At 45.9% G+C, this 27,880-nt stretch overlaps 1 protein-coding gene across 2 annotated transcripts; it reads right to left on the reverse strand.

Annotated features, from left to right (window-relative positions):
• Window positions 1-19: 19 nt before the first annotated feature.
• Window positions 20-27,295, reverse strand: hbs1l (HBS1-like translational GTPase). Of its 2 annotated transcripts, XM_048986541.1 has the most exons (19): window positions 27,108-27,295; window positions 26,529-26,594; window positions 26,121-26,255; window positions 24,793-24,993; window positions 23,689-23,853; window positions 7,867-7,975; window positions 6,973-7,217; window positions 6,718-6,883; window positions 6,506-6,623; window positions 5,791-5,937; window positions 5,510-5,584; window positions 5,301-5,418; window positions 5,044-5,112; window positions 4,853-4,957; window positions 2,967-3,057; window positions 2,508-2,616; window positions 2,318-2,418; window positions 1,828-1,972; window positions 20-1,040 (listed from the first exon to the last, which is right to left on the reverse strand). In XM_048986541.1, exons 1-19 carry the CDS (start codon window positions 27,148-27,150, stop codon window positions 1,029-1,031), a joined length of 2,220 nt encoding a protein of 739 aa, XP_048842498.1. In that variant the 5' UTR covers window positions 27,151-27,295; the 3' UTR covers window positions 20-1,028. The 2 variants fall into 2 exon arrangements, with proteins under 2 accessions (XP_048842498.1, XP_048842499.1); XM_048986542.1 differs by lacking the exon at window positions 23,689-23,853 and having other exon boundaries at window positions 27,108-27,294.
• Window positions 27,296-27,880: the final 585 nt, after the last annotated feature.

The raw sequence follows: 27,880 nt of genomic DNA on the forward strand, positions 1-27,880 counted from the left end.
ACAAATACAGAGGCGACAATGATAGTTTAAAATCAAATTTAATTGAAACTGGTCTCCTTGGCAGAACCCCTTCAGTTCTTGGGTGTCTATGTTTCCTATGGCACTACGGGATGCTGGGAATGGTGGGGCAGCCTGCCGCTGCAGTGGGCATCAGACAAAAGTTAAGGACTGTAAATCAGGACCATTAAGACTGACTGACTGGGTGATGAAAGGTCGACAATTGTGACCCCCACTCCTGTCCAGGACATGAAGCATCACCATGGTTCACTTCAGGCATTCATTTTCACAGCATTTATCATTGGAAAACCACTGAATTGAAATCCTTGAAGACACATGGTCTACTTAACTATGTCCTTAGCTATTAGTTCTTTGGGCATATTTAATTGACCATATTTGGTTAAATTAACAGAGCTAGACGACTGAATTCGCCAAGTCATCCCAAAAAAAACATTAACAAACCTGTTCACAAACAGGTTCAGCTGGAATGCCAAAAATGGCAATAATTTATATTTATTCCTAGACTTTAATATTGCTATTTGAAGAGCCAACCCCTTCAGATATCGTTCTAGCTTGGCCTTTGAAGTTCTTAATTCAAGTGTTTTTCATGTGCAGCTGAAATAGATATACTCAACCTACATCTGCATGTGCTTCAGATTACGCAGGTAACATTAGGTTTTGAAAATGACCTCAAAATTATGACTTTCAAGCTACATATGAGAGTCCCTGGATTGTCAGTTATGTTGTTGCTGTTATTTATATTGTCTGAGGGGGAATGGAAGCAGCAGGCTGACCGCTATCGGTGCCGTCCAGGAGCAGCGGAGACACCACGGGCCGATCAGCTGAATGATGAGGGGACCTTCTGCAGGTTCTTGTCCTGAAGGTTTTCTTTACGCTCTGGAGCCTTTGTCATGCGAAACGTCTTTTCATAAGACGAAAAAAATGGGTGAAACTTTTCTGCCAGTCTGATGTGATAAAGGTGCAGCACTTTCCTGCAATCCATCAGTATCTTTTGAGATGGAAACTGATCTTCACTCTTTGATCTGCAAAAGGATAAAGATTACACAGCATGAATTTTAAGTACTGCACCATACATACGCTATATGGCCAAAAGTAGTACACCCCTGTAAATTGGCTACACCCACTGATTAAGTATATAATTAAGCAAACAATCACGCAATTTCTCCAACAATTGAGAAGGGGTGGTTACACAAGAGAATTTAGTGACTTCCCACTTGGGGCCATCATAGGACGCCATCTTTCCAGCAAGTCAGTTCTCCATATTTCTGCCCTGCTAGTGCTGCCCTGGTCAACTGCAAGTGAAGTGAGTGTGATGGTAAAAATGTCTGGAAGCAAGTTCCGCTGTGAAGTGGTGGTCACACAGGCTCTCAGAAAGGGACCTGATCGCCCAATATCAACACCCAACCGGAACAGCAGGAAATCCCATCAGCAGTGTTCCAACATCTAATGGAAAGCCATCCCAGAAAAGTAGAGGCTATTAGAGCAACAATGGGCCGATCGACTTCATAGTAATACCCATTGTTATCAAAATGAGGTGTTAGACAACTATTCACGTACTTTGGGTCATATAGTGTATACATAGCAGTTGCAGGTCTAATCAGATTATTTTTTTATGTGTTTTGATGTAATCATTTATTTTTAATTTTATTTATGTTAATGTTGTGTTATTCAATGTCTTTAATACTATGTTGTTATCTTGCACTAAGTGAGCCTACCATCTCATTTCACTGGGCATGCACATGATGACAAGAAAGTTCAAAGTTGCTTTTACTCGCTGCTATAGCGACAGCAGATCATCCTGGCTCTTACCTCGGTCACAACCCCTGCAGCTATTGTGGACCCAACGTAGCGCAACATGAAGCGACCCAGTTCCTTGAAGTCCTTGTAGAGCTCAAGTGCCACAGGTCTCTGGGTCTGTATCTCCACTACAGCATTCTGCCCCTTGTTAAGGCATCTGTGAGCAAAGCACACAGCAATTTCAGACATCCCTGAGACACAGGATTGCACAGTTAAAACTAGACTACCCGGACTAGCTCGAAACATTTTTCCATGGCAACTGCCTCATCGCCCACGTAAGCGCTGTCCTGTGGTCATTTCCTGTTTTATTGTGGTTTTTCATCACTCTGGATTTTGTGTACTGTGTGTTTTTACTGTAATTTCCCATACCTCTATCTCTGGAAAAATAAAGCATAATTACAAGAACTGGAAATACCAAAGAACCAAAAAGTGTGTGTGGTGGTTAAATGGCAAAACCCTACATTCTCCTGTCCGCAGACAGCCCCTACTAAGAGAAACTCACTTTGGTTTCTTCTTGAGGACTTCCCCACTGCTTTTGTGAAGGACGCTCACAAGTTTCCTGATAGTAGCCGGCTCACTGACCGTCTGGTAGTGCAGTAGCACCTGGTTATGCAGAACAAACAACGGCATGCTGAATGAGGCAGACGCACATCATTTACAGTATAACTTGAGGAACAGTGAGGCATCCTTACAGGAAACCCTTGGGTAACGGGGACCGCAATATTGAAGAGCAGGATTCTGGCTCGGAATCGGGAGCAGGCTCTGATCGGTTCCTTGAGGTCACAGAAGACACAGCCCATACTGCCAAGAGACGGAGGCCGATGAGGCCATGCCAGCACACCATTCGCCTCGAGAGAGCGCTGTAGTCTGCGGCATGTGTCACCTTTTATTTTCCACAATGTCACAAACTGACAAACCACAGAAGTCTTTCAGGGAAATCAAAATGCTCACGGTATGATTCACAGTTCGAGAAAAAAAAAAATCAATGAAATTATACCCACGGCACCAAATATAGCATTACGAGGGTTCAAACTGCAACTGGCAGAGGACCTCGCCCCTCTCAGAGCAGACGGGCAGATAGCGGGTTTCCTCATCAAGCTAGAGGGTGGCGCAGGCACCGCAGACGGGCGTGAGAGGAAGTGTGCACTGACTTGATTTTGATGATATCCATGCCAGTCACGGTAAGGCTGACATGATCCCCGGCGGCCGCCCATTCGATTGGCTCCTCATGCAGAGCAATACCTGGAAGTGAGAAAGAACAAAAACTGCCTGATCAGAAAGAGTCTCGGTCTGGAGGTGCAGATAGAGAAGCCCTTTCTCTCACTCACTCTCTCCCTCACTCTTCAATGTGCTCTGACTCATCAGATTTCACTACAAATGGAGGGAAAACATGTGGCCCTCAATGGCCTTTTGAACACGGCCAAATACAGACCTTTTGCACACAAAAACCCCAAAAAGGATCCATCTTGATTCTACAGACTCTTTTTTTCCAACTTCACACAGCACTTTGATGTTAAAGTCAGAAAGCGAAATAACTTTCCCAGCCAGCAGAGAGCGCCATATCCATCACTAATCCAGCCAAAAGAAAGACAGTCCCTGACCATCAAAGTTCTTACTAGTACCACCCAAATCACAATACGGACAGGCAACTATTAGTGTTTAACCCATTTTGGTTAATGACCAAAGAATACAGGTTAAACTCCATACAGGAAAGTTGATACAGTAAACACACCCAGATGACATTACAATATGGGAGTACTGGGTTCCATCTTGCTCCTGAGCTTGGATTATTACACAGATGTTTAACGAAATTCAAATCCTTTGATATTACACTACACCATCAAGCAAGCCCACCGTTCATGGGATCTATAAACAGGCTCCAGATGTAGGCTTTACTACCAATACTGGACTTTTTTAAATCTGTATCAGTAGCTCCCAAAAGTCAGGTTCTATGACAAACATCTCAGACATTCAGAAACATGATGCTTGATAAAAATGTATATGCAGTAATTACCCTATGCACAAATGCATGGCAAATGCTTATGCAATGCACAATTCCCCAAAAAAGCAGGTTTAGACAGCCCAACATGGTGCACTGAAATATTCTGAATTCACTTATGTATTTTCACTCTGATGGTAAGACACTGTCATAGAGCAAATGCATTTGATTATCTGTGGACCGAAAGGGGAAAACAAGTGTCCCAACTGCTTAGGAAACATCTCTGCATGTTGAGAGGAAAGTAATTGCTCAACCTGTCCCTGTTCCCTATTGGGTGGGGGGGGGCGGGGGTACTGGAATGCACAGATAGCCCACTGCTAGCTTCCTGTAGCAGTCAGCATCCCCTCACCCTCAGCAGTGACAGGCAGGCTAGAAAGCAGCCCTGGCGCTTGCAGGAGAGAGGCCCCGAACCAAGCTGCTCTTAGCCAGACAACTAAGGAAACCAGAAAAAATACTGAATGTCTGTTTGGTGACTTGAGAGCAATAAATAACATGATAGGAAAATGGCACACTGAGGAGGAAAAATGAAGCTCCGGAGAGGCGAAGCAAGCCAGCAGTGCACCATAGTGACCCCCCATTCACATCCACTGCATTTACATTATCTGCAAAGACAATCAGCCTAAATGCAAGATGGACGTTACCTGCATCTTCCCAATACTGACTGATAAATGAACTGCCTATGAGCTATTAATTAAATTAAAATACTGAACTAAAAACTTGAACTCGACCGCATTCTTTAAATGGTTTCTTTCATGCATGCCACCAGGATGAATGAAGGGATGGAATTTTATGCTTTGTTCCTGTACAATGAAACCCACAAAGAATCCGTATAATCTCTCTAAAAAAAAAAAAAATGGGTGATGGCAAAGTCAGATTTTGGCTCAGCAACCCAGGCTAATTACGAGCTAATCCAGACCACAAACGAGAATAGTGATCCACACGACAACACCCGATGAGTCACCGCGTGCGTGTCGCCATGGCAATGCGTTCCTGGGTGGGAGGTTCCCTGGGGTGGCGCGGAGCGGGGCGGCTCAGTACCCTTCACGGTGCAGGTCTCGTTGGGAGGCATCACCAGAACACGGTCGCCAGCCTGGACGTAACCGGCCTCCACCTTGCCGGTGACGCAGAAGCCGGAGCCCTGATCTGGGAGCAGAGAGAGGCGTCGCGGATGAGCTGGGGGGGTTAGCCTGACACGGACAGCCGCTATACGGCGGCTAGGTGGTACCCACCTTTGAAAACGTCCGAGACACAGAGCCGGAAAGGCTTCTCCACGGAGCGTGGGGGTGGCCGGAAGGCATCTGCAGGGGGTGGGGCGGGGAGAGACAGCAGGAATCGGTCAAAACTCAGGTCTGGCTGGGTCAGCTGCAGGTTCATCCCCAGCATGCAAGTCACAGCAGGAGAAAAATTTGGCTACTCTGTCCCGTCAACTCAGGGTTTCCATTCCCTCCGCAACCCCCTCCCGCCCCATGGGCGTGGGAAGCCGTACCGATCTGCTCCAGAAGACAGGGCCCCTGGTACCAGGCCGTGAGCTGGGGCAGTGTGCTCCTCACCGACATGTTCTCCCCAGACAGGCCGCTGGTGGGGATGTAGGACACGTCCGAGTCCTGGAGGACAGTGACACACACAGGCGGTGATCAGCACGTGGGGCGGGACAAAGCAGAGCCGCGTTCACATGGGTGGGGGGCAGGGCCTTGCCTTGAAGCCTGCCTGCTTCAGGAAGTGCCCAAGCTTGGTAACAATCTCCTGGAAGCGCTCTTGCTGCCAGGTCACCTGCGGGCCAAATGAAGGGGATTTTTTAAAGTGGAGGGCACAAGATTGGCCATAACTCATATGGAGGGGCCAACCTCATCAATAGCTGATGATGTGTACTGATTCGGTGAGTGACAAGGGAGAGGCCATTCCTGGGACCAATCAGCTTACTACTGTGGCCCAGCCCCTGGGGCGATGGCAGGGGGGGCTACAGCAGGACGACTCACCTGGTCCATTTTATTGACAGCCACGGCCAGCTGGGTGACCCCGAGTGAGCGTACCAGCAGGCCGTGCTCCCGTGTCTGGCCGCCCGCTTCAAAGCCAGCCTCGAACTCCCCACGGCTGGCGTCCACCACCAAAAGTGCCACATCCGCCTGCGGCACAAAGTCCCGTAAGGTCCAGCCACCCATGGCGCTGAGGTGTCAGCGAACCGCGAAGCGAGAAAGACTTCGAAACCGACAGCGAGGTTATCAAGCGCGTTCAATCAGCGGATGTTCTAAGCCGCTTACCCACCCACCCACTGCGGCTTTCGGTGCCTCCTTCCTCCAATCGGCAGTGATCAAGTGTGATTTACTCACGCTCGCTGCAGATCAGCAGACAACGCAGGAAGAGAGACACAGAAGCCTGTTCCTGTGCACATCCATGCATCCAACCATCCTCTAACCACTTATCCTAGTCACAGTTGTGGGAGTTTCTACACACGTTACGCGCAATTCAAAGAGAGCAGCCCACATGCCATTCAGCCAGTCAGCAGTTTCAGAGCACTCTGTCGGCCAGGGATCCCCAGTTCCGGTCCCAGTTTTCAACACAGTTTGCAGATTTCCCAGCTCAAACAGCTAATTATCAGGTTTAGTAGGTGTGGCCCTCCAGGACTGGAACTGGGGCACCCTGACACAGACCATCCCTACCCCGCTGGCTTCACGTGACCACACTGCCGCGTACCTGTGCTGCTCCAGTGATCATGTTGGGAATGAAGTCCTTGTGGCCGGGGGCATCCATGAGGGTGATCACCTTCGTTTGGGTTTCAAACTTAGTAATGCCCACATCCATGGTCACGCCCCTGACATGGGACGAATGGCTCAGTGGAAAGTGCTGGAGCAGATGAGTCATAGGACTGGAACATGCCTGAAAGCACAGCATCCAGCAGCACATACCTGTCGCGCTCTTCCCCCGTCTCGTCCAGGACCCAGGCATAGGCGAATGAGGCCTTACCGGCCTTTTTGGACTCCTGCTCGTACTTATGCATGGTTCGCTTGTTGACATTGCCCAAGAGGTAGAGCAGGTGGCCCATTAGAGTGCTCTTGCCCGCGTCCACATGACCTGCACACAGGCACTGCAGCTAATCACCTTCCACAGAACATCACTTTGTGAATGTGACCATGACACCGGGGGGCGGGGGGCAGGCATACCAATGACTACCAGGTTGAGCAGTGGCTTCCCGCCTTGGCGCTTCTCCAGCTCCGCCTTCACGTTCAACTGCTGCTTGGCCTTGCCAGGGGTCTTGCTGGGCGTGGGCACAGTGGGCTCCTCACCCGCCGCCGAGGCTGAGGGGGGTGCCGTTTTAACTGGGGTGTCGGGGGACGCCAAGCCAGGGCTGTCCTCAGCCACCATGCCCTTGCTTACGAATGACAAAGGGCCACCAGTATCCTCGGGGCTGCGGGGGGAGACAAACACAATAGCATCCTTCTTAAGGGTTTATTTTTAAAACAAGAGCTTTATTAGTTGAATTACTTAAAAACTCTTGTTTTTGTGTTTTTATGACATTTAAAACAATGAAAAAAAAGCATGGAAAAAAGGTGTCGGCTTTCTTCTTTTTCTTTTTTAACACCCACGCGTATGAGCAAACTCGGTAGTGCTCACTGGGCCAATGTGAACCCGAGTGCACCACTATCTACCGAACACATCCTCTGGACTTAAGCACCATCATCTGACACTTGTCACGCAATGCCACCCACCAATGATGGTGACAAATCCACATGGGGGGGGGGGGGGGGGGAGACACATCTGGCGGGCCAGTTCAGCATCCAGAAACCTTCAAATGGCTGGCCTCTATCCCTCCCACAGCAGCCATTAAACTGACTCACTGTACCTACCCCACATAAGCCAGCCTCATACTGGGACATGTTCACCATGAGTCAATCAGGACAGAAGTCTCTTTGCAGTTGTAACCAGGTCAGCATGGTAAAAGCAAACAAGTGGAAGGGATGACTGTGACAGCAATGGCTCCGAACAGTGAGCTAATGTCACTCGGGTCCAAGCAGTGGGACCAGCAGCCCTGGCAGTGACTCAGGTTCGGTACTTACTTTGGGACGTCAAAGCCCATGGTTTGCTTTTTGCCGGACACAGTCATGCGGGCCACTTTGGGGAGAACCTCGGCATCCAGCTTACTTCCCTGGGGCTCTCGTGCTCTACCTGATGAGACAGAGGGGATTACTAGTGCAGGGATCTGGGCTGCACGTCCTGTCACTGACAGCTCTATGGAAAAAGGCAGTCTGTGCCATTGTTTCAAAGCCAGGCGCCTCAGGGGGGAAGAAACGCATCACGGCGAGCCAGTCATAAGGCCACCGTGACTCATAAGTGTCATCTGCATGCTGGCGGGTCACAGGCGGCCCGGCGAGCAACGGGTTAATGCTGAAAGCCCAGCAACATTTTGCACGCTCTTTCAGGAGGGAGATCATCACCAACCTGAAAAAAAATTAACTGCAGACTTTCGTGTCGCAAACCGAACAATAACAAATATCCAGACTGTCAGAGCACACCACTATTGGTGCCTGGCAACCAGCAGGTTTATGCACCACCTGCCCAGCCAGACACTCTGACGCTTGACGGACACATGCATCATGCATCTAGGAGCTGCGAGGAGTGCTGCACAACACTAGGACAAAAAACAGCCTCATCATCCAAAATGCCAGCATGAAGTAGGTACCAGTGACATAAGGGGAAGTGGTTCAGATGAAAACAGCCTGAATGCTGCGAGTGAAACCGAGGGGCTCATTTAGAGAGTAACATCTAAACTTCCACATCCTCGCACAGGTATGACTCAGCCACCTGTGTAAACAGTGCCGTGTTCTGCTCTGCTCCACGGCACTATGATTCACAACAGGAAATGACCTCGGGGCCCGGGAAGCCCTGTACAGAGCATCACGCTGTTCTACGGCAGCGGCTCAGATTTGCTGAATCACGACGGGCCGGTAGTAGCGGCGACCTGCCACCAGGAAGCAGAGTGGTTAAAGGCACCAATTTGGAGAAAGAAGCATTAATTCTGGGAGGGCTCCTGCTCTCGCGAAACTGACTTGATTAGATCTAAACATCCGTGACGACCTCAAAACTGACTTCATAAAACCTTTAACTAAACGTTTTTAAAAAAATAACTAGAAAACTTCAATCGAATGGTAATAGAATAGAAAACTACTAATGTCTCAGCTTGTGAACCTTATTACCTGTAAATATTATATAACTGTGAAATACAGATGTATACAAATATAAACAAATGTACTGTATGACGCTTTTACCAGAAGGTGTCACTGTACTCAGTAGGAGTGAGGCTCTTACACAGATGCACCACCGGCCAACAGAGGAGCAACTCCCAGACAAAAGAGGGTCCTTTTACAGCCTAGAAACATATGCCCTGTGCTTTCCAAACACGCCAGAGGAGAGTCAGACATGAAGCGAACCAGGTCGTCCTGGGCTGGCATGTCTCCGTTACAAGGAAAGGAGGGCGGCTGTGAAAGTGATCGCACAGTGAAACGAGCTCGCAGAGGCGTAGCCCAGTGCCACCCAGCTCTGCCTTGTCATGGTCTGGCATGACTGCAAAGGCAGCTGCTGGTTTCAGTTCACTGCGCCACTCGAAGGCAGGGACTGCACTCTAGGCCAACATGCTCTGAGCTGGGCTTACCACCTCTGCCAATCTGCTTAATTTTTTTTTAATGCAAGCAGTAAAATTAGTAAAGTTTCAGTATCAGAATACTTTCTGGAGACAGACGGACTTCATGGAATAGAGAAAAAGTTTGACAACTGGTTTCTATTTCAGCCATTTACAGTTTTCCAAGTTATTCTGATTCATTTATATTAATTAATTGCTTTAACACAGTGTTTCCCAACCAAGTGCTCAAGACCCACAGATGATCCACGTTTTTGCTCCGTCCCAGCTCTGTACTGGGGGTCCCTGAGGACCGGTGAGAGAAACCCGGCTTTAACAAATATTGTCCACATTATAAATAGGAACATGAATCCTAGCAGTGCATTGGCTGCGGAAGCACGCTGCTGCACCAAGTGGATGGAGAAGGGCACTGGAAAACCTCCTTCAGCTCAGGGGAGCAAGCAAAGAAAGGGACAGAGACACCTGCCTGTCCACCTGCACTAAGGAGGCACTATTCCTACCAGCTAATTCAGCTCAGGGCCACAAATGGCCTTTGCAGAATGACAAGAAGGAAGGCCAAGGAGATCAGGGTCAGCACGTGATCGCACAGAGGTGATTCCTCAAAACTCTCTAAATAATTCAGAAAAACATTTTATTTGCAAATGTTTCATGTTTTTTAAATCATTAAATTGTTTTCTCATAGTCAAGAACAGAACATTTAATCATGTAATCAAATTAAAGACCTTATCTGCCAATAAAACTCAGATGTCCATTGATTGACAGACATAATTTACAGATTTTAATTTTTAACTATTGGGCCAAATATCTCAAATGCAACTGTACATTCCCTGGCAATGCGATGATGATTTTTAAGTCATCTGTTCATAAATATTAAATAGCCACTGAAACATAAGATCAGATGTGGGATGCTATACACTGATCCGCAACAGCTCTCCTCTCCCATTTTACACGTGGGTCATGATAATCATATCATAATATCATCATAACTCGAACAAGCAACAGCTCGACCGCAGCCAATGGGACAGAATACAGCACCCCGTGTTATGAGAGCATGCATTACGTTGAACTGCAGTGCCAATTAAGGCAGTTGATCATGACCAATCACTTGCACCATTTCCCTCCTCAGCAGCACTGTCAGTGCCAGTGCCACTGCCTACACAGCCAATCCAATCAGTAGCACCACCTTTATCAATCACCACCCACCATGCCACCTTTGCCACCATCATCATCATCTTTAACACCAGAGGCAGATACAGGGAATTTCCACATGACAAGGTAGCCAAGGGGAGTTTTTCTGGGGATGTTTCCACAGAAAAAAAAAAGAAAAAAAATCTAATAACCTAGAAGGCTGAAGGCAAAGCAGAAGGGATGAGATGATGATGTGCCTTTGGGGCATCCCCACACCACCTCAGTACAACTCTATGCTGGTCACCAGAAGCTTCTATACCACCTGCTGCCCACCAGGTCTCCATCGCCAGACCACAAGACTCCCAGAGGTTACCAAAGAAGGCCAGGAACTTCATTTCATAACGACGAGAAACTAAGTCACGAGCCCATTTCTAAAAGCAATATGGTCACTTTAAACCACAAACACCTGACATCACTATGACAGATGCGTCCACCATTCCCAGCCTGTGTGTGCAACGGGCATTTCCGACCTACGGGGAACTCGCTTTCACTTCTGCGCATTGTCTCAGGACACATGGTATCTCCCAGCTCCCCGGTTCCCCTTCCTGGTCCTTTCTTGTGCCCCCCCACCCAACCCCCCACCCACATGAGCATGTGACAGGGCACCGGCTGTTAAAGACATGTTATTTGCATAAAACAGGAACAAGAATAACCCGCCACGATAACAAACCAACACTTCCATTCTTAAAACTCCAAATATAACCATGCCACAAAAGGACGGAACACTTTCACTCATTTTTTTCATATGAATTTAGGAACTGTCGTTCCAGAAATAAAACACATTCGATTCTGACATCTAACCTTTTCTAACTTTGAGAAATAAAGCAGTCTTGTGAACTTCCAAACCACTAGCTCACCACATCCCACCTCACTGGCCATACTGGGACCCCCCCCCCCCCAAACATAGCACCAAGCTGCAGCAGGGGGCGCTGCAGAAGGTTCTTGATATCACTAGCAAAATTACCATCCCCTCTCAGACCAGAAGAGCCTAATCCTGATCTCAATGACAACTGCTCTTGAAACGCCCCAACTCCTGACACTTCAGCTTGCTGAGCAGTTACACATTTCAGTTACTGCTTACGGGTCACCAAGCAGAGACCTCCGCTAGGAGCAGTGAGTAGAGAGCATGTACCACGTTTCCATCCACTCCAAGTTTCAGGCTTGGGCTACCTCTTACCTGGAGAGCTCTGGTCCATCTCAGGAGGGATGGGGCGAAATTCCACACAAAGGTACCAAAATGGCCTCCTAGCCACTGGCAACAAACCATAGGTCACTAATGGGCACATATAGTCAGATGATGAATGGGATTTTCATAATTGTCATTTCTTCATTTGCAATCTGGAGGCTAAGTTTTAAGGAACATTGTCCATCAAAGGACACATCATTCTCATGCTATGTTAGCATGAGCAGGTTATGACTAATCAATAAGTGATGTTACCCAGGCCAGCGGAGCATGAAGTGCAACACTCAGTTCAGTGACAACGCAGAGTGTGGCACACTACACCTGGAAATACTGAGAGTTCTGGTGAAAAAGCAAGTGATGCTTCAAACTGTCAAATGAATAAATAATGACTCAATACACGTCAAACATGCGGCCTGAATTTCAGCCTGTTTTCTTATCTGTGTAAATCACATTTCTTAATCGTTTGTCACACTGGTGTTGTGTGTGTATATTTATATATATATATATATATATATATATAACAAATAAAAATGAAAACAAAGCCCATACAATACACTAACCGCTAGTATTAATCAGCCATTACTAGACTTTAGGATCAAGTCGTTAACACATCACCACATTCGTCCCTAGTTATTGGTGATCAGTGGTCATTGTTGACACACCACAGCACAGAGTGCACAGCACATGAAATGTGTCCTCTGCATTTAACCCATATGTCACATCGTGACATAGCAGGGGGCAGCTAATCCGCCACCCAGGGAGCAGTGGTTGGGGGCAGTACCTTGCTCAGGGTACTTCAGCGGTGCCTTACTGGACAGGGATTTGAACCAGCAACCATTCAATTACAAGTATGCTTCCCTAAGCCACCACTGCCCAATCGTAACATGAATGTGTTTTTTAATACTGCACTGTTATCAGAACCTACAGCTCTAGACAAGGTTTAATTTTTAGTTTTGTTAATTAAATGTTAGTTCTAGCCTATCCCGGAAAGTAACTGGCAATTATAAGGGCAGAGGTATTAAGCAGATGATAATTAACGCATTAAAGTGACATTGATTCTTTGTCAAAGTGCCCCAAAGCCGCACCCAGTAGAACCTGCTGGACAGTAGATGATCCCTTTTTGTACATGAAAAGCCCTTCACTTTTATCAGCTGTGTATTTTTGCAACATACTTCACTGCAGGAATCTTCAAAATTAGCGTGCCGCAGAAAGCTAACAGGCTCTGCTCGGCTACAAAGGGTGCGCTATTAAAATAAGACTGAATAAATCGAGAAAAAAAATAAGGGAATGTAGACAAAATAAACAAAAACTGATATCCGAGTTCAGCTACGCCTTGGCAGAGAACGTAATCTGATATTTTTCTGCTTGCTCAGGATAATTCTTTCATTGAGAAAGCTGTTGATTAAGTTATATGCATGGGATTGTTTATTCTCTTGGTATCAAATTAAAGAACTGCTCATTTTTAATAAGTATCAGTAAACCATCTAAAGGTCGAAAGGGTCAGATTTTCAGGGACAGTAAACAATGTCACAGATATCCATACATCATGCCTGCAGGCACCAGCACTGATGGCGAAGGTGGTGCTTGGTAGTGCCATGTGCAGCAAAGGTAGATGTGGGTCCATGTGCCGTTAAATGCATGTGCAGGGGGCTCACAGACACTTTGGGCAGCCCAGAGGCTATGAGGGGACAGTGGGAACCAGGAGAGATTTGAAAGGATCTTAGCAAAGGTATGCAGGCGATATGCAGGTGAGCCATAAGTCAACAGAATTTTGCCCAGCTTGCAAAAAAAGTCCCCTTAAAGGCAAAACGTCTACAAGTGCAGGCTTTAGGAGAGAGAGGAAATCACATTAACCAGGATCTGACCTCCCCTCTTGCCGTAGAAGCATCTTTGCTTTATCGGGAGTAAACTAGATGACATAATCCCATCATGCACTGCACTTGTCCATCAATGAGCATGCCTGTGCCCCTATGGGGCCTGCAGGGCTGTGGAGTGGAGTTGTGTTATCAGGATAGTTTCACAGTTTCTCTTCCACATTACACATCATCGGTTTTCAAACATCGATAACCCCAATGGCACATGAAATAACAACATGGACCTTAGAATAATGTCTACATACAGTGGTGCTTGAAAGTTTGTGAAATGTCTACATTTTTGCATAAATATGACCTGAAACATCATCAGATTTTCACACAAGTCCTCAAAGTATATAGAGAGAACCAAGTTAAACAAATGACACAAAAAAAAAAATCATTTGGTCAATTATTTATTGGAGAAAATTATCCTATAATACATATCTGTCAGTGGCAAAAGTATGAGAACCTTTTATTTGAGTATCTGGCGTGACCCGCTTTCGCAGCAACTTAACGTTTCCGGTAACTGCTGATCAGTCCTGCACATCGGCTTCTCCTTACAGAACAGCTTCAGCTCTGGGATGTTGGTGAGTTTCCTCGCATGAACTGCTAGCTTCAGGTCCTTCCACAACATCTCAACTGGATTAAGGTCAGGACGTTGACTAGGCCATTCCAAAACATTAACTTTATTCTTCCTTACCCATTCTTTGGTAGAACGACTTGGGTGCTTAGGGTCGTTGTTTTGCTGCATGACCCACTTTCTCTTGAGATTCAGTTCATGGATAGATGTCCAGACATTTTCCTTTAGTATTTGCAGGTATAGCTCAGAATTCATTGTTCCATCGATGATGGCAAGCTGTCTTGGCCCAGATGCAGCAAAACAGGCCCAAACCATGATACTACCACCACCGTGTTTCACAGATGGGATAAGGTTCTTATGCTGGAATTCAGTGTTTTCCTGTCTCCAAACATAACACTAAACCAAACCAAACATTAAACCAAAAAGTTCTCATCCATCCACAAGACATTTTTCCAATAGCCTGTGTCCAATATCCACGTAACCATTGGCAAACTGCTGATGAGCAGCAATAGCCTTTTTGGAGAGCAGTGGCTTTCTCCTTGCAACCCTGCCATGAAAACCATTGTTGTTCAGTGTTCTCCTGATTGTGGACTCATGAACATTAACATTTGCCAGCGCAAGAGAGGCCTTCACTTGCTTAGCAGTTACCCTGGGGTCCTTCATGACCTGGCCAACTATTACATGCCTTGCTCTTGGAGTGATCTTTGTTGGTCGACCACTGCTGGGGAAGGCAACAATGGTATTAAATTTCCTCCATTTGTACACAATCTGTCATAATGTGGATTTGTGGAGTCCGAACTCTTTAGAGATGGCTTTGTAACCTTTTCAATCCTGATGAGCATCAACAACCCTTTTTCTGAGGTCCTCAGTAATCTCCTTTGTTCGTGCCATGATACACTTTGACAAACATTTGTTAACACTGATAGATCCGTGCTCTTTAAATAACACGGGGTGCTCACACATACTTGATTGTCATCCCATTGATTGAAGACACCTGACTAATTGCACCTTCAAATTACCTGCTAATACTGGAGGTTCACATACTTTTGCCACTGACAGATGTAATATTGTATAATTTTCCTCAATAAATAAATGACCAAGTGAAATATTTTAGTCTCGTTTATTTAACTGGGTTCTCTATCTACTTTGAGGACTTGTGTGATGATGTTTCATATTTATGCAGAAATGTAGACAATTCTATAGGGTTTGCAAACTTTCAAGCACCACTGTATATATATGCAGGGATTAAAGTGACTATGGCTTTTCTTCAATTTTGTCTGCTCCAGGCAAGGTTCAACACCAAATGGCCTCAAACCTCATGCCTCTATAATGGCTCGACAGTGACACATGTGTCAGTGAAGCCTCGTGGAGTGCCGAGCCCAGACGCGGCACAGGCATGGCCTGGATGTGGCCACCCCGGTTAGGAGCACACCCACTAGGTAAACAGTGCAAGGTGCATTCTGTAAACAGACCGACGCACCTCCAGCTTTTGCTGGGCTGGAGGCTTAAGCATAGCCACAGGGAGACGAACACAGCGCACACCATTCTGCAGTCAACATGAGGTCATCGTGTATGCATACAAGCATTCACTGAGACTGCAGAGGCTGTTAATCCAGCAAACCGCACCTATGTGCACCTGACCTCATTAACTGGTACTTTCGCCTTTTCATTATAACCCTTTGGATCCATTTCCCCAGGCCGAACCAGACAGGGAGGTGTAACACCACGCTGACCAATCACGGTACAGCCTTCCCTGGCCTGCGACATGCCGCAGGCGTCTTTGTTAGCCTCCCTAGCTTGCTCGAAGCTGCCAGATGCGCGAAGCTGAGACATCCTGCCACAATGGGCCGCCTTGTCCCTTATCAACGCATCGCACCTTACGGCACCGTTTACCTTTTCACCTGAACAGGAAGCTGCAGGAGCGCCGAGTGGTGGGAACCTCAAGCCACTGGGGGTCAGTCCACACCGTAACCACCGCAACTGTCTCTGGGGGCACTTCTCAGACACACGTCAAAAAGAGGCACCTCCTTTACAGAGGGAGACTGCTGAAGACTGCAGCCCCACCAGACCGTCAGTCCAAGAGAGATAAGCCTGGCATGGTCCCTGCACAGACCACATACTATCCATGCATATTGACGGGTATACCTTGCATAGGATATACCCCCAGAGAACAGCAGCCAATAAGGCTCTTGAGAAACACTGGGCACACTTCCCTGATTGGACAGCACCATCCACAGAATTAGCAGATTTACATTCAACCACATTTACTCAGGAGGTTTTGACTTTGACTAAACATTGCATTAAACAATCATGAGATTAATAAATGACAAATTAGAATTGACTGATCAAGTTCATCACACGATACATGTTCAATTTTGATGGCTGAACAGTATTTGTAATATATGGTAACACTTTAAAGTCTGATCCTTACCTATTAATAAATTGTTACTGATCATTTGATAATACATCAGTGAACAAAAAGATTCATTTACAATTAAATTTTGAAATGTATTTCAATGATCTCATCCGTCTCACAAAATATTTACTTAAAAGCTTGTAAATAGTCATTTTAACTCATTTCTGAGTATGCTTACTAACCCATTGTTTTATATTTGCAGGCCATCCCAGAAGAGTACAGCTGTTTTGTAAATACCAGAGGCAAGATATTATTATAATACATTTCAAAATGTGTTTGTGAAGATATCCTTCTATTGATATATCATCAAATGGTTAGCAGCAGTTTATTAGTTAAGGAGCATATGTTAAAGAGTGTTATCTAAGACTTCTGAAGTAGTTTGGGCACACTTTTTGTGTGATTAATAATTCCCCTTTCACTTTTTTCTCACCCCCCCCCCCTTATTTTATAGCGTACCTAACGATTCCTGGAAACAGTCAGCCTGCCACCGAACTGCCTATTCTACTACTGCAGAAAGAAAAGCTAATCTCCATAAAGTTCATCCCACATAGCAGCAGAGCGCGAACCGTCTTACAGTTAAGAACTATTTTACATAATCAAATATTGATACTGAAAGTTGTGATTGAAGGGTGCCTTACTTAAGAGAACAGCAAAAAAAAAAGGTTACTCAGATGTTTTCTTTTAAACACGTTCAATCATTCAGACTGAATTGCTTCTAAATACACATAATACATTTCACCTACCCATTGACCAAGGGCCTACCCCTTCTGACCTATGAAACACACAGCACTAGTCACACAGCGTCTGAAACGAATACCTCACGTAAAGCTGTAAGCAGCCTGCCTGCCTGCATGATGCGCTGCCCCTGCAACTGCACGCACCGAAGTGACCTGTTTTTAATTCTCACCAAGATGTTAAATCTACAATTTATTTCATAACTGAGATAAGTGGCCCTTATCTAAACAGGTTCTTTATGAGTATGTGATGTGTGGACCATACTCAGCACACACGCAGTCCTGACAGCCCCAGGGCGGTGAAGGGGGGACAGCGGGCACCTTCACAGCATCCTGTTGCAAACTGTTTACTTTAAGTATATGCTGAGTGTTTCATTTATTCCCCTGAAGCCGACGACAACACGGCAGGAGGGGTTGGAGAGAAAGGCAAACAATCCGCGGACTGTGAGAACAGAGCCAAGGAACGCTGAACAGGATATGCAAACTAGGGGCTGGCTGATCCTGCATGGAGTTAATCGGCGCATTGGAGTGGGTCCTCTGAGAGCCCCCCTGTACCGGTCAGAATGCTACAGAGGACACAGCTGGTCCCAATACATGGGATCTTCTTTGTCATGACAGACTGAATCTTTGCCTATTTGTTTGTGTGTTTGTCAGTTCCTTTGTTTATTTATCAGACATTTTTATCAAAGCGACATTCAATTGAGAAAGCAGGGTCAGAAGCAATTGAGCTTAAGGGCCTTGCTCAAAGGCCCATTGGTGACATCACTCCACTGACCACAGGATTTGAAACGGTGATGTTACAGTCCTCAGAGCCACACTACAGCGCCCCGATAAGCCCGCTAAAGCGTCGATGAGGAAGAGCACATTGTTTTGGTTAATGCAGCACCTCTGCCAGAGTTCAGTTGCTTTATCTGTGTGTGGTGGTGTTGAATGGTTAGCCGGCGCGTCTATCAGAACAGGCAGCTATTGAGCCACGTTATCTGGTCCCTGCCTTTGGAGGGGATCCGCCCTTACCGGGCCCCATATTGACTCAAAATGGGACAGTCCAGCTCAAACCAATACTTATTACACATTATCAGGCATTGAGCTGCAAATAAGAACAAATAATAAAACCACAAATGGAAGAAACCCACAAAAAGTTTGGTGAGGTGGAGGGGGTGGGGGGAACACGAACAAAAATCCCAAAAGAACATACAACATAGTTTACCACCTTTATTATTTCTAATAACTTATAATGCTTGAGATATAGTAAGAGGCTTAATTATTCTCACACAGACTACATTACTGCTACAATAGTCAGAGAAGCTTTTAAGCTGCTGCCAAAAGAGGGTGCTCTGAACAACACACTGCAAGTACTTCAGAGTATCACGGCACTAAGCACTGCACTACTTCAAAGTTCCAAAAACTGAAGCTCATGCAAAACAGCATGCTGCTTAAATGACAAGTCGTAAACACAAGACTAGGATTCGGAGAGCTTTCCCCATTGCATTTCAATATGTGGCTAAAGAGTGCCAATACTGGCCAATCGTGTGGGCTGGGCCGCGGGGCCTTTCAGGGGCATTCCTGTTTGAATCAGCCAGCACGCTTCATACCTGCGACCACGACACTCCCCTGCAGCCTTCTGGGGCCATTTAGCCATACAGGCCACCTGACTCAACTGCGTTATTTGTCAATGACAACAGCAAGAGGTAACACAGCATAAGGCACACAAAGGGACAACAAGCTGAAGGCACAGACGGGCTAAAACCCACAACTCAACAATGTCATATTCTAATAAAACATTTCAATTAAGAACTTAAAGCAGGACAGCTGTATCTCATTTCCCTCAAAATACGATTTCAAATGGCCAGTGATGACCCCTCATTCTGTTGTATGTTGCACCTCTGTAAGCGTTGCTCTGTAGGGCTGGGAAAATATCGAAATGATGGTCCTCCTGCAGCCTCTGGCATACTTACTTACCTGAAATATTCATGCAAGCAACATTACAGAAGCAGGCAGTGTCAAATTCAGTGCAGGACTGCAGCAAGTGGGAGGTACAACATGATCTGAGACATTTAAGCTTAACCTTTACATACAAAACACCAGCAACACCACAGGACTAAACATCTCTGACCTTAATATTATTTTAAGCAGAGTGTTCATAACAAGTGGAGGACCCCACTGAAATAGATGTACCCTCTGAATGCCATTTCCTTTAGCTCTGTCCAAGAAAGATTGCTAGATTGAGGACAGTCACTGAAGAGGCAGGAACAAGAATAAGATGCTAACCAGACACAAGCTTCAGCTGCTAAAGGGAATCCGTCAAATCACCAGCCCTTCTCCAATTTACAAAATTTTAGTGTGTTAGTGTGAATTACTAAGGCAAGAAGCATCAGACTGCAAGAGGCTCTGACAGGGGACAGGGATGGGGAAAGCATCACTGCTTTACTGGCTTTCAAGATGTGAACATTAGACCTGAAAAATATATATATAAAAAACTGCACAAATGTTACAGGGGGAAGCATGCAAGCAAATAGCATTGCACCAGGACCCGAGTCAATCTTATCTTCCTGAATACAGACCAAATGAGAGGATCACTTTTTCCTACGTAGGTGGCTAGAGAGACAGTGGAGTACAGAGGAGCAGTGTGGAGCTGACATTCACACTGCACCGCTTCCTGCAGGGGCCCACACACACACACACACACACACACACACACACACACACACACACAACACACCAGGTGAACCAAGACAGCAAGAAACTAAGCTTCCTCCACTCATTAGCGCACACACCCAACCCCCAAAGAGCAGTCCCCATTTGCTGTGGATCGTAACACTTAAAATTTTATCTGTAAATATGACTGCAGGGTAGGGCTGGGCAATTTCATATTGATATTATATCACACATGTGCAATAATCACCAGGGCTTCAGATGACAGGCATAGCATTTGGCTGGATGCCAGCTTTTCCGTACTATATGGACATTTACTTACATCTACAATTTGTTAAGCGGATTAGTATTGCGGCAAAAAATATGAATGAGATGTGTTTTGTGACACCCAAAATTTAGTAATCTGTAAAAACTTGCCGTATCCTTATGTTTATTAAATTTCGTTAGCAGACCACACCACATAATAATACTGTTCTGGTATACTACGGTTTGGTATACTTCAGTGCGATATGCACTGTATCGGAGCACACCACATAATAATACTGTTCTGGTATACCATGGTTTTGTATACTTCAGTGCGATATGCACTGTAGCGGAGTGGAGCACACTACATAATACTGTTTTGGTATACTACGGTTTGGTATACTTCAGTGCCACATGAAGTGGTGGTGAAGAAAGGAACAGCTCAGCAGCCACAATATCTTTTGAAAGAGGAGACCTTTTGGATAAATAAGGTAAAAAGACTTCGGTAGTGTAGTGGTACTTTTTGCAGTTTAAAGTCTGACACATTTATTAAACATGTAGAATTAATACTGACTACTAGCATAATATGCCTCATAAATATTTTAGACGCACTACTAACCTGCTTAAGAAATCCCGAGCATAAATAAACGTCCATATAGTACGGAAAAGCTGGCGTCCAGCCAAATGTTTCACCTGTCATCTGAAGCCCTGGTGATTACTGCACATGCACAATATAATATCGATATGATATCGCCCAGCCCTACTGCAGGGACAATGTTTGTTTAGAATGAATATCTAACGATGGTTCCTACCATGAGTTCAAGCCTAGGGGCAGACGAAGGAGGGGTGGGGGCATGTACAGGGGGGCACAGGGGGTGTATTGTGGGCTGGAGCAGGGGTAAAAACACAGCCACTCACACTGACCTTCCTTTAAGAATAACACTAAAAAGTAGTCCAATGAGCGAGTGAGAGAGAGAGAGAGAGAGAGAGAGAGAATTCGATCCTGCATTAGTCACAGTCGGGGACTTAGGGGCCTGACGTCACAGTGTTTTTGCCATAAGAGAAAAAAAAACGAGGTCACTGAGAAGCAGAGGGTGGTTAGGAGGGGGATTCTACCACCTTCATGTGGGCAAGTGTACCCGCCCCCCCCAACACACCCTGCCAGCACAAAGGCCAAGTACATTGCCAGTGTTTACATTTAGAGTCAGCATCTCCATGAGGCACAAGGCATCTAAAGAATAATAACACTAAACTGCATGCCAACAAGAATCCTGTCCTGCCGCTGAAGATGTAAAGAATACCAAGCTTATGAAGTCTTAAAATTATTACTTTATTCTCCATGTTTACATTTTCTATTTAAAATGTCAGATTAAAAGAAAAAAGTTGTGAAAAAAGGTACAAAAATGGAAAAACTAAAACACTGAAGCACATCGTTAGCAGGCCTGTGCGCGGGGGAGAGATGCCAAAGCTGGCACCGTGAGAAAGTTCAGAGCACGCCTGGCTGTGCACTCCTGCCACACAGTGAGGGGCCGCTTCAGAACGGCGTGCTATGGTCTGCTACCTGCGGGCCCTGAAGGGGTGAAAAGTTGGCACTGCGTGAGAAGGGAGAGGCAGACAATCGCACACGGGGGCTCAGTGCCACCTTACACAAAAGGTTCCAGGTGGCTCCGAACTGGTGACGCTGCTCTCACGGCGGTAAACCAACCGCTAGTCCTGCAGCAGGCCGCACACCTGCAAGCTGCGTGCCCTTTCCCATCGACCGCGTGAACCCCGAGGAGCCTCCCACAGGCAGTGGGCGCCTCCGGAAAAACCGAAAGATTCTCAGCCTCCCACTCGCCAAGGCCATGGTGGGCCGCTGATCCTGGTCAACGAGGCCACAGATGGTAAAGGAGAGGGAAACAGGTGACTCGTCTGTCGGTCCCCTCACAGGGGCTCATCTCTGTAATAAAGCACAAACCTAAGCTCCGACCTTCATAGATGCCTGCCCGCTACTAACGTCTACCAAAGAAACAATCTTTTTATTAATTCCAAAAGCAAGAACTGAAAGCGGCAAACTAAATTTACATATAATCATGTTTTAATACTTAACGGCTTTCACTTAAAATGAAACTTTGGAGACCTCAAAGTGAGATGAAAGCTCACACTGAGAGCCTATGAAATGGTACTTGAATAAAGATGGAAGCCACTGAGGTACACATCTTCAGTATTTGAATGGAACAAGCCAGGGGCCACCCCTCTACTCCCGGGTGAAAGCCTTCTTCTGATTGGCTTTCACAATGTCATCAGGGGAGGGAGACAAAAAGTCAAACGGCTGGATGCTAAACAGAGGCCCCTGTTCCCTGGTCTTGGCCATCTGCATCTGCCTACTGTACAGGAATGACCTGTGGTTAATGGCCACCCTCTTCTTCAAGGCCCTGCTAGGCAAGTGGAATGAGAGGGCCAGGGCAAACACAGATGGTGTGCCAAACACTCTGCGATCTAGGTTCAATGGCAAATGAGCCCCAGGCGAGATGGACAATGACCCAGTGTCAGCAGTGCTGATGGGAGACTGGATGAGCATGCTCAGATCAACGGTCAAGGCCAGACTCTCCACAGGTGGCAGCTGGGGTCCTCGGGCTCCCCCGTCACATCCTAAAGAAAGGGGCTTGTTCCTGGGCTTCTGTGGAAACACCTTGTTCGCCTCACAGCCCCCTAAGGCCTTCTGAGGCAGGGTGGAGTCTACGTTGGAAGGTGGGGCAGAACTTAGGGTGGAGCTGAGAGCAGAAGCCTGGGAAGCAGGACAGGCTCGGTGCTCAGAGGCCAGCTGGGCCAGAGACACAAACCCCGGTGCAGCCAAGCTAGACGACGTGGACATCCCTGTTGCTGCTGCCGAGCAGAGGTCTGATGGCATGGCCTGTGGGGCTGACAACCAGGACCCCATGTCTAGTGGAGCCTTTAATAAGTTCACCAAATCGAACCCTGGAGGGGCCTTTGAAAGAGGCCCCAAAGGGAACCCCAGTGGCGAATTTAAGGAAGGTCCTACTCTCCGCGGAGCCTCTGAGATAGACACTGAAATGGACCCTGGTGGGCCATCCAAGCCAGACCCTAATGCCAGCCCCAGGGTGCTGCTTGGCTGAGGTGGCGACTGAGAGGTCTTGCTGCTGTGCTCTCGCATGAGCTCTGCCAGGGACATGCTGCCCTCGCTGCGGACATGCAGCTGGTGCTGGCCAGAGTCCTGAAGACTGGCAAGTGACAGACCGCCCACAGAGCCGGATAAGGCTGCCAGGCCCACACTGGGGGAGTCCAGGCTCAGCGCGGCCACCCCCCCTAGCACGCGTCCATCCAGCTGACCCAACGGCACTGAACCGTCAGCCACAGGGCACAGACTCCAACTGGAAGCACATTCTGAAGACGAACCCTGGGATTCTCTTTGGGAAGCTGTGCTCTGCTGAAGACCTGGCTTCATGTCAGGCTGTGCTAAGAGCTGACTAAGACTATAAATGTCCCCGGAGGGCTGGGCAGGTTTATTGAACGTTTGTTTTTGCTGAAGGGGTTCAGTCTGTAATGAAGAGAATAAGGCGTCTTACCTTACGATAGCCAATGAGGGTCAGTGTGGATTCAGAATGTCACAGAAGGACCAGGAGACAGTCCCAGGTTCACACCATGAAGAGAGAAGGGAAAACAGGCATTTTGTTAAATGTGTTCATGAAACGCCATTACATTGATATCAGTGGTTTACTAATCACGCGGAACATCTAGTTCTAACTGATGGTAACATTCACAAGTGCCATCACTGAAGTTAACACTCCAGTGGAAGTTCATGTGCTGCCCACATTTATGAAACCCACGACAAAAACCCAGTGTCTGTGTGTCACATGCAAGCTATAAGAGCGCTTAACATTTTTCACAGACAGCTGGAGCTAGCAAAACACATCTAGCAAGTCAGCGAGCGGGGCTAAGTAGCTATCTGGCACATAACTATTTCAGTCAGACCTGTTTGCATTTCCCTAAAGCGAACTAACTGGACGGGTAGCTTTCACAAAAGACATGTCAAAGCGACAAAACTTTGATATGCTCCAGCCCATTATCATGATATTAAGCATCAGCACTTCACTATGTTGTGCTGACTTGCTTGAGTTGTTAGTTATACATCATTTTTGGCCTGGATGCCAATTACCCAGAAATCTCTACGTAACCAGCTAAGCAAGTTTAAAAAACACTAAACAAGGACCTGTTTAAAATTTAATGCAACAGACTACAACCCTCCTAAGAGGAACAAAGGAACCACATCAACATCCCCTTTGTACTTCTCTATACCTGCCATTCAATAATCAAACTCTTTTAAAGGGTTTTTTTTAATCATTATAATTGTTCTATGCTCTACAGCATCAGGGGACAAGGCAAATGTTCATTATTTTCTTTACTATGTTGACCAATATCGAGGAAGAGCCCCACAGTCCTAACCTGCCACCACCCTCACAATACCAGCTATAGGTTAAGCAGCACAACACACTTGCATACCTCGGTCAGGCTTTGAAGCAGGAGACGGTACTTCTGGTTGGTTCCGTGGGACGACAGGGTCTTTTCCTTCATCAGACAGCACCAGGTCAAGGGCACGCTGTGGGTCAAAGTCCACTTTGAGAGCAGCTTGAACGAGGACTGACTCTGGGGTGGAGTCCCCTAGGACTGTGCGCATCTGATCCAGGCATGAGTACAACCTCCCTGGAAAACATGCAGAAAACTGCAATGTGCACTCTCAAAAGACACACATACGTACCTCTGCATCATAAAAATGGGTAGAGGGAACTCAAGAAAAATATTCAAACACAGATTCCCCCTTAAGGAGGAGTTTTTTTTTTTCTTTTTCGCTGAGGACTCTTTTGTAAGCTCAGTGAGTCCTGTGGACCCCTCTTGGAGTAAAATGAAAATATCCATTTTGGGGAGAAACGTCACAGGCAAATAGTAAGAAAAATAATTAGCATTTGGACAGTTAACCGCTTTTCTCGTTGTGTGGCTGAACGTTGGTTTCATTCTGGGGGTGGACGGGATCCCCATCAAAGTCAAACTGTACCCAACATTTTTAAGAGCAAGAACATACTAGCTTCATTCTTTATTAAAAGGCGTGACACATATTCATGAGGGAAAAAAAGCTCTCTGACACAGTAAAGATTAATTACAATGACTGCCAGGTTACAAATTAATAAGGCTGAAAAACATCAAATCTATTTACAGATTTTCATCTGCACTATTTCCCCTCAAACCAAATAGAATTTTAAACCATTCTGATAGGCTGTTCAAGACAATGAATGCATGAAATGATCTTTAACAAACTGAAAAATTAGGCTCCACAATCCCCACACCAAAACTGCACAATTTTTAAATCATAGCCAAAACCAACAGGCTCAACCAGCTGCAACTAAAAAACGTACATATTGTCTAACCTGAGATCATTAAGACTTTACCTAATGTTAGAGAATAAATCTATGCAAGCAGGTAAGGAGTTCAACTTAACAGACACCCTTAGGAACACAAGACACAGCTCTTCAGAAGCATAAATATATATTTTCCCCTCACTAAATGTTATACAAAGATGGCACATGACAGTTGATAAAAGCAAGAATTAGAGAGCAATAAATCAGAAAAATAAAATGTAATAAAGTTCAGAGTGTTTTAATGTATAAAGACTGATCAATCAATCAGTTTGAGCAGTGCAAATTAATTGCATACTGCTGTCTAGAAAGGTAACAACTTGAAGGAAAAAAGTATGTAGTTCTGAGTTGTCATACAGAGAGACACACTGAAGTCCAAGGCTGTGAATCCTCCATAAGGGTCTCTAATGCTGCTCCTACCTTGGTCCAGGGGATTGAGGTTGTGACTCATGCTGGGTGACATGGGTGTCTCCTCCTCAGCCTCATACTCTTCCTCCTCTAGGGTTTCTACACAGCTTGCCTGCTTGTCATGCCGAGAGTAGATGAACTGGGCAGCTATATGATCAACCAGAGAGTATCCTCAGAACAACACTTGGGACACAGTAGCAGTCCTGCAAGCATCAGTCAATCTCAACATTACCTACATCTAAGCAGATTCCACCACATGCAACACTCATCCTCAATTCAAGGACAAAGAAGTTAATGACGTAAAGGTTTACTTCACGAAATTTGGCTGTTAACTTTACAAGTAAATGGGAATATGGATTTGTTAATTTTATAGCAAAATTCAATATTACTGTACACTGGCTTGCAAGGAATAACACAAACCTGTAGCCGGTGATATACAGTAGTCATCGTCCACAGAGTGTCCGTATACATCGTCATCTTCAAAGTCTATTAAATATACACATATGATAGACAAATAGATAAATATGATGAGCACGGAAGGTACAATTAAGAAAACATACAGGTAGCTATTGACTATGATAACTACAGAACCATTGGCTTTATAGACTTAGCCGGCTACGTATGTGTTTCATAATTCAAACTATAGTTTTAGGGACAAGTACTTAATAAAGTTGTGGCAGAGTGTCATCTGGTTAGCATATACTGCTTAACCTAGTAATACAATCAACTTCGACTAAATAGATATCTAGGAAGCGAGCAACATATGAAGCTAGCATTAGCCAAACGTGTGTGAGGTAGTAGTAGTTTATTACTGTATGTATTATTTTGCTTTACAGTTTTAAATCCAAATGACGGATGAAACGGCACCTCAGTCTGGGCCGTACGGATGAAATGACAACCTTTCAAAACCGACACGACAGCAATAAATCTGAGTATCGCTTTACAGGCCTTTGAAGGCATACTTTGAAAATGCACTCAAAGGCGGTTCAGAGCATCTACCTTCGTCGTAGTTATAAGCGCGGACATTTCTGTGTCGAGACATTTTGTACGTTATTTCTTCTCGACCCTAGTGTACTTCAGAAAAACCGGACAGTTGACAGGAGTCTGGTAGCCACCGCGAAAGCCTCACTCTCCGTCCGCCATGTCAGCTTCCACTTTAAACCCCTCGCGCAGGCGCGTTTTCCACAGTCACGTGACACGCTGCTCGTGGCTAGTATGCTGCAAAGCGTGGCTCAGCTCCGGCAGGGTTTGGGTATCTGGAACGGTAAGTGGGCTGAATGTTCTTAACACAGTACTGGCAGGGCACTGTGTGTGTAACACGGTGGCTTGCTGGCTAATCCCATATCCATGATCAGTGTCGCTGTATTGGGTTGCCAACACACTCATCTGGCGTGACACTCGCGCTTTCTGACTCTCACGTAAGAAATCTTACGGCAAATCTTTATTATTCTATTATTAACCTAAAAAGAGCTATCTTAAAACTGTTGTGATGGTTTGCAAACCCTACAGAGTATTTACAAAGTAATAAATGAACATACACGTAAGTGTAAGTGCGTTTGCATGTGTGCAGACTTGTGTCGAATTGAAAACCTTGCTCCAGCCAGCTGACCAAAGTTGACAACACTGCAAAACATTTAGACAGGAGTCGCGTTCAGACTGAACTTAAACATTATCGCATTCATTCCTTTTTGAAGAGAAAACAAATATACTTTAATTTGTTGCAGCAATATTACATTTGTAACACTAATTGCAATATCCGAGTAATCCCATTC

The sequence above is a fragment of the Brienomyrus brachyistius genome, chromosome 19 (assembly GCF_023856365.1).
Source record: "Brienomyrus brachyistius isolate T26 chromosome 19, BBRACH_0.4, whole genome shotgun sequence".
NCBI classification, from domain to species: domain Eukaryota; kingdom Metazoa; phylum Chordata; class Actinopteri; order Osteoglossiformes; family Mormyridae; genus Brienomyrus; species Brienomyrus brachyistius.

Coding starts and splice junctions, on each gene's coding strand:
- hbs1l (XM_048986541.1), bottom strand. CDS start 27,150: ATGTCTCGACACAGAAATGTCCGCGCTTATAACTACGACGAAG. Junction 23,854..24,792: donor TGCTTCAAAGCCTGACCGAG/GTATGCAAGTGT, acceptor TCGTAAGGTAAG/ACGCCTTATTCTCTTCATTA. Junction 2,617..2,966: donor ATGGATATCATCAAAATCAA/GTCAGTGCACAC, acceptor GTCTCTTGGCAG/TATGGGCTGTGTCTTCTGTG.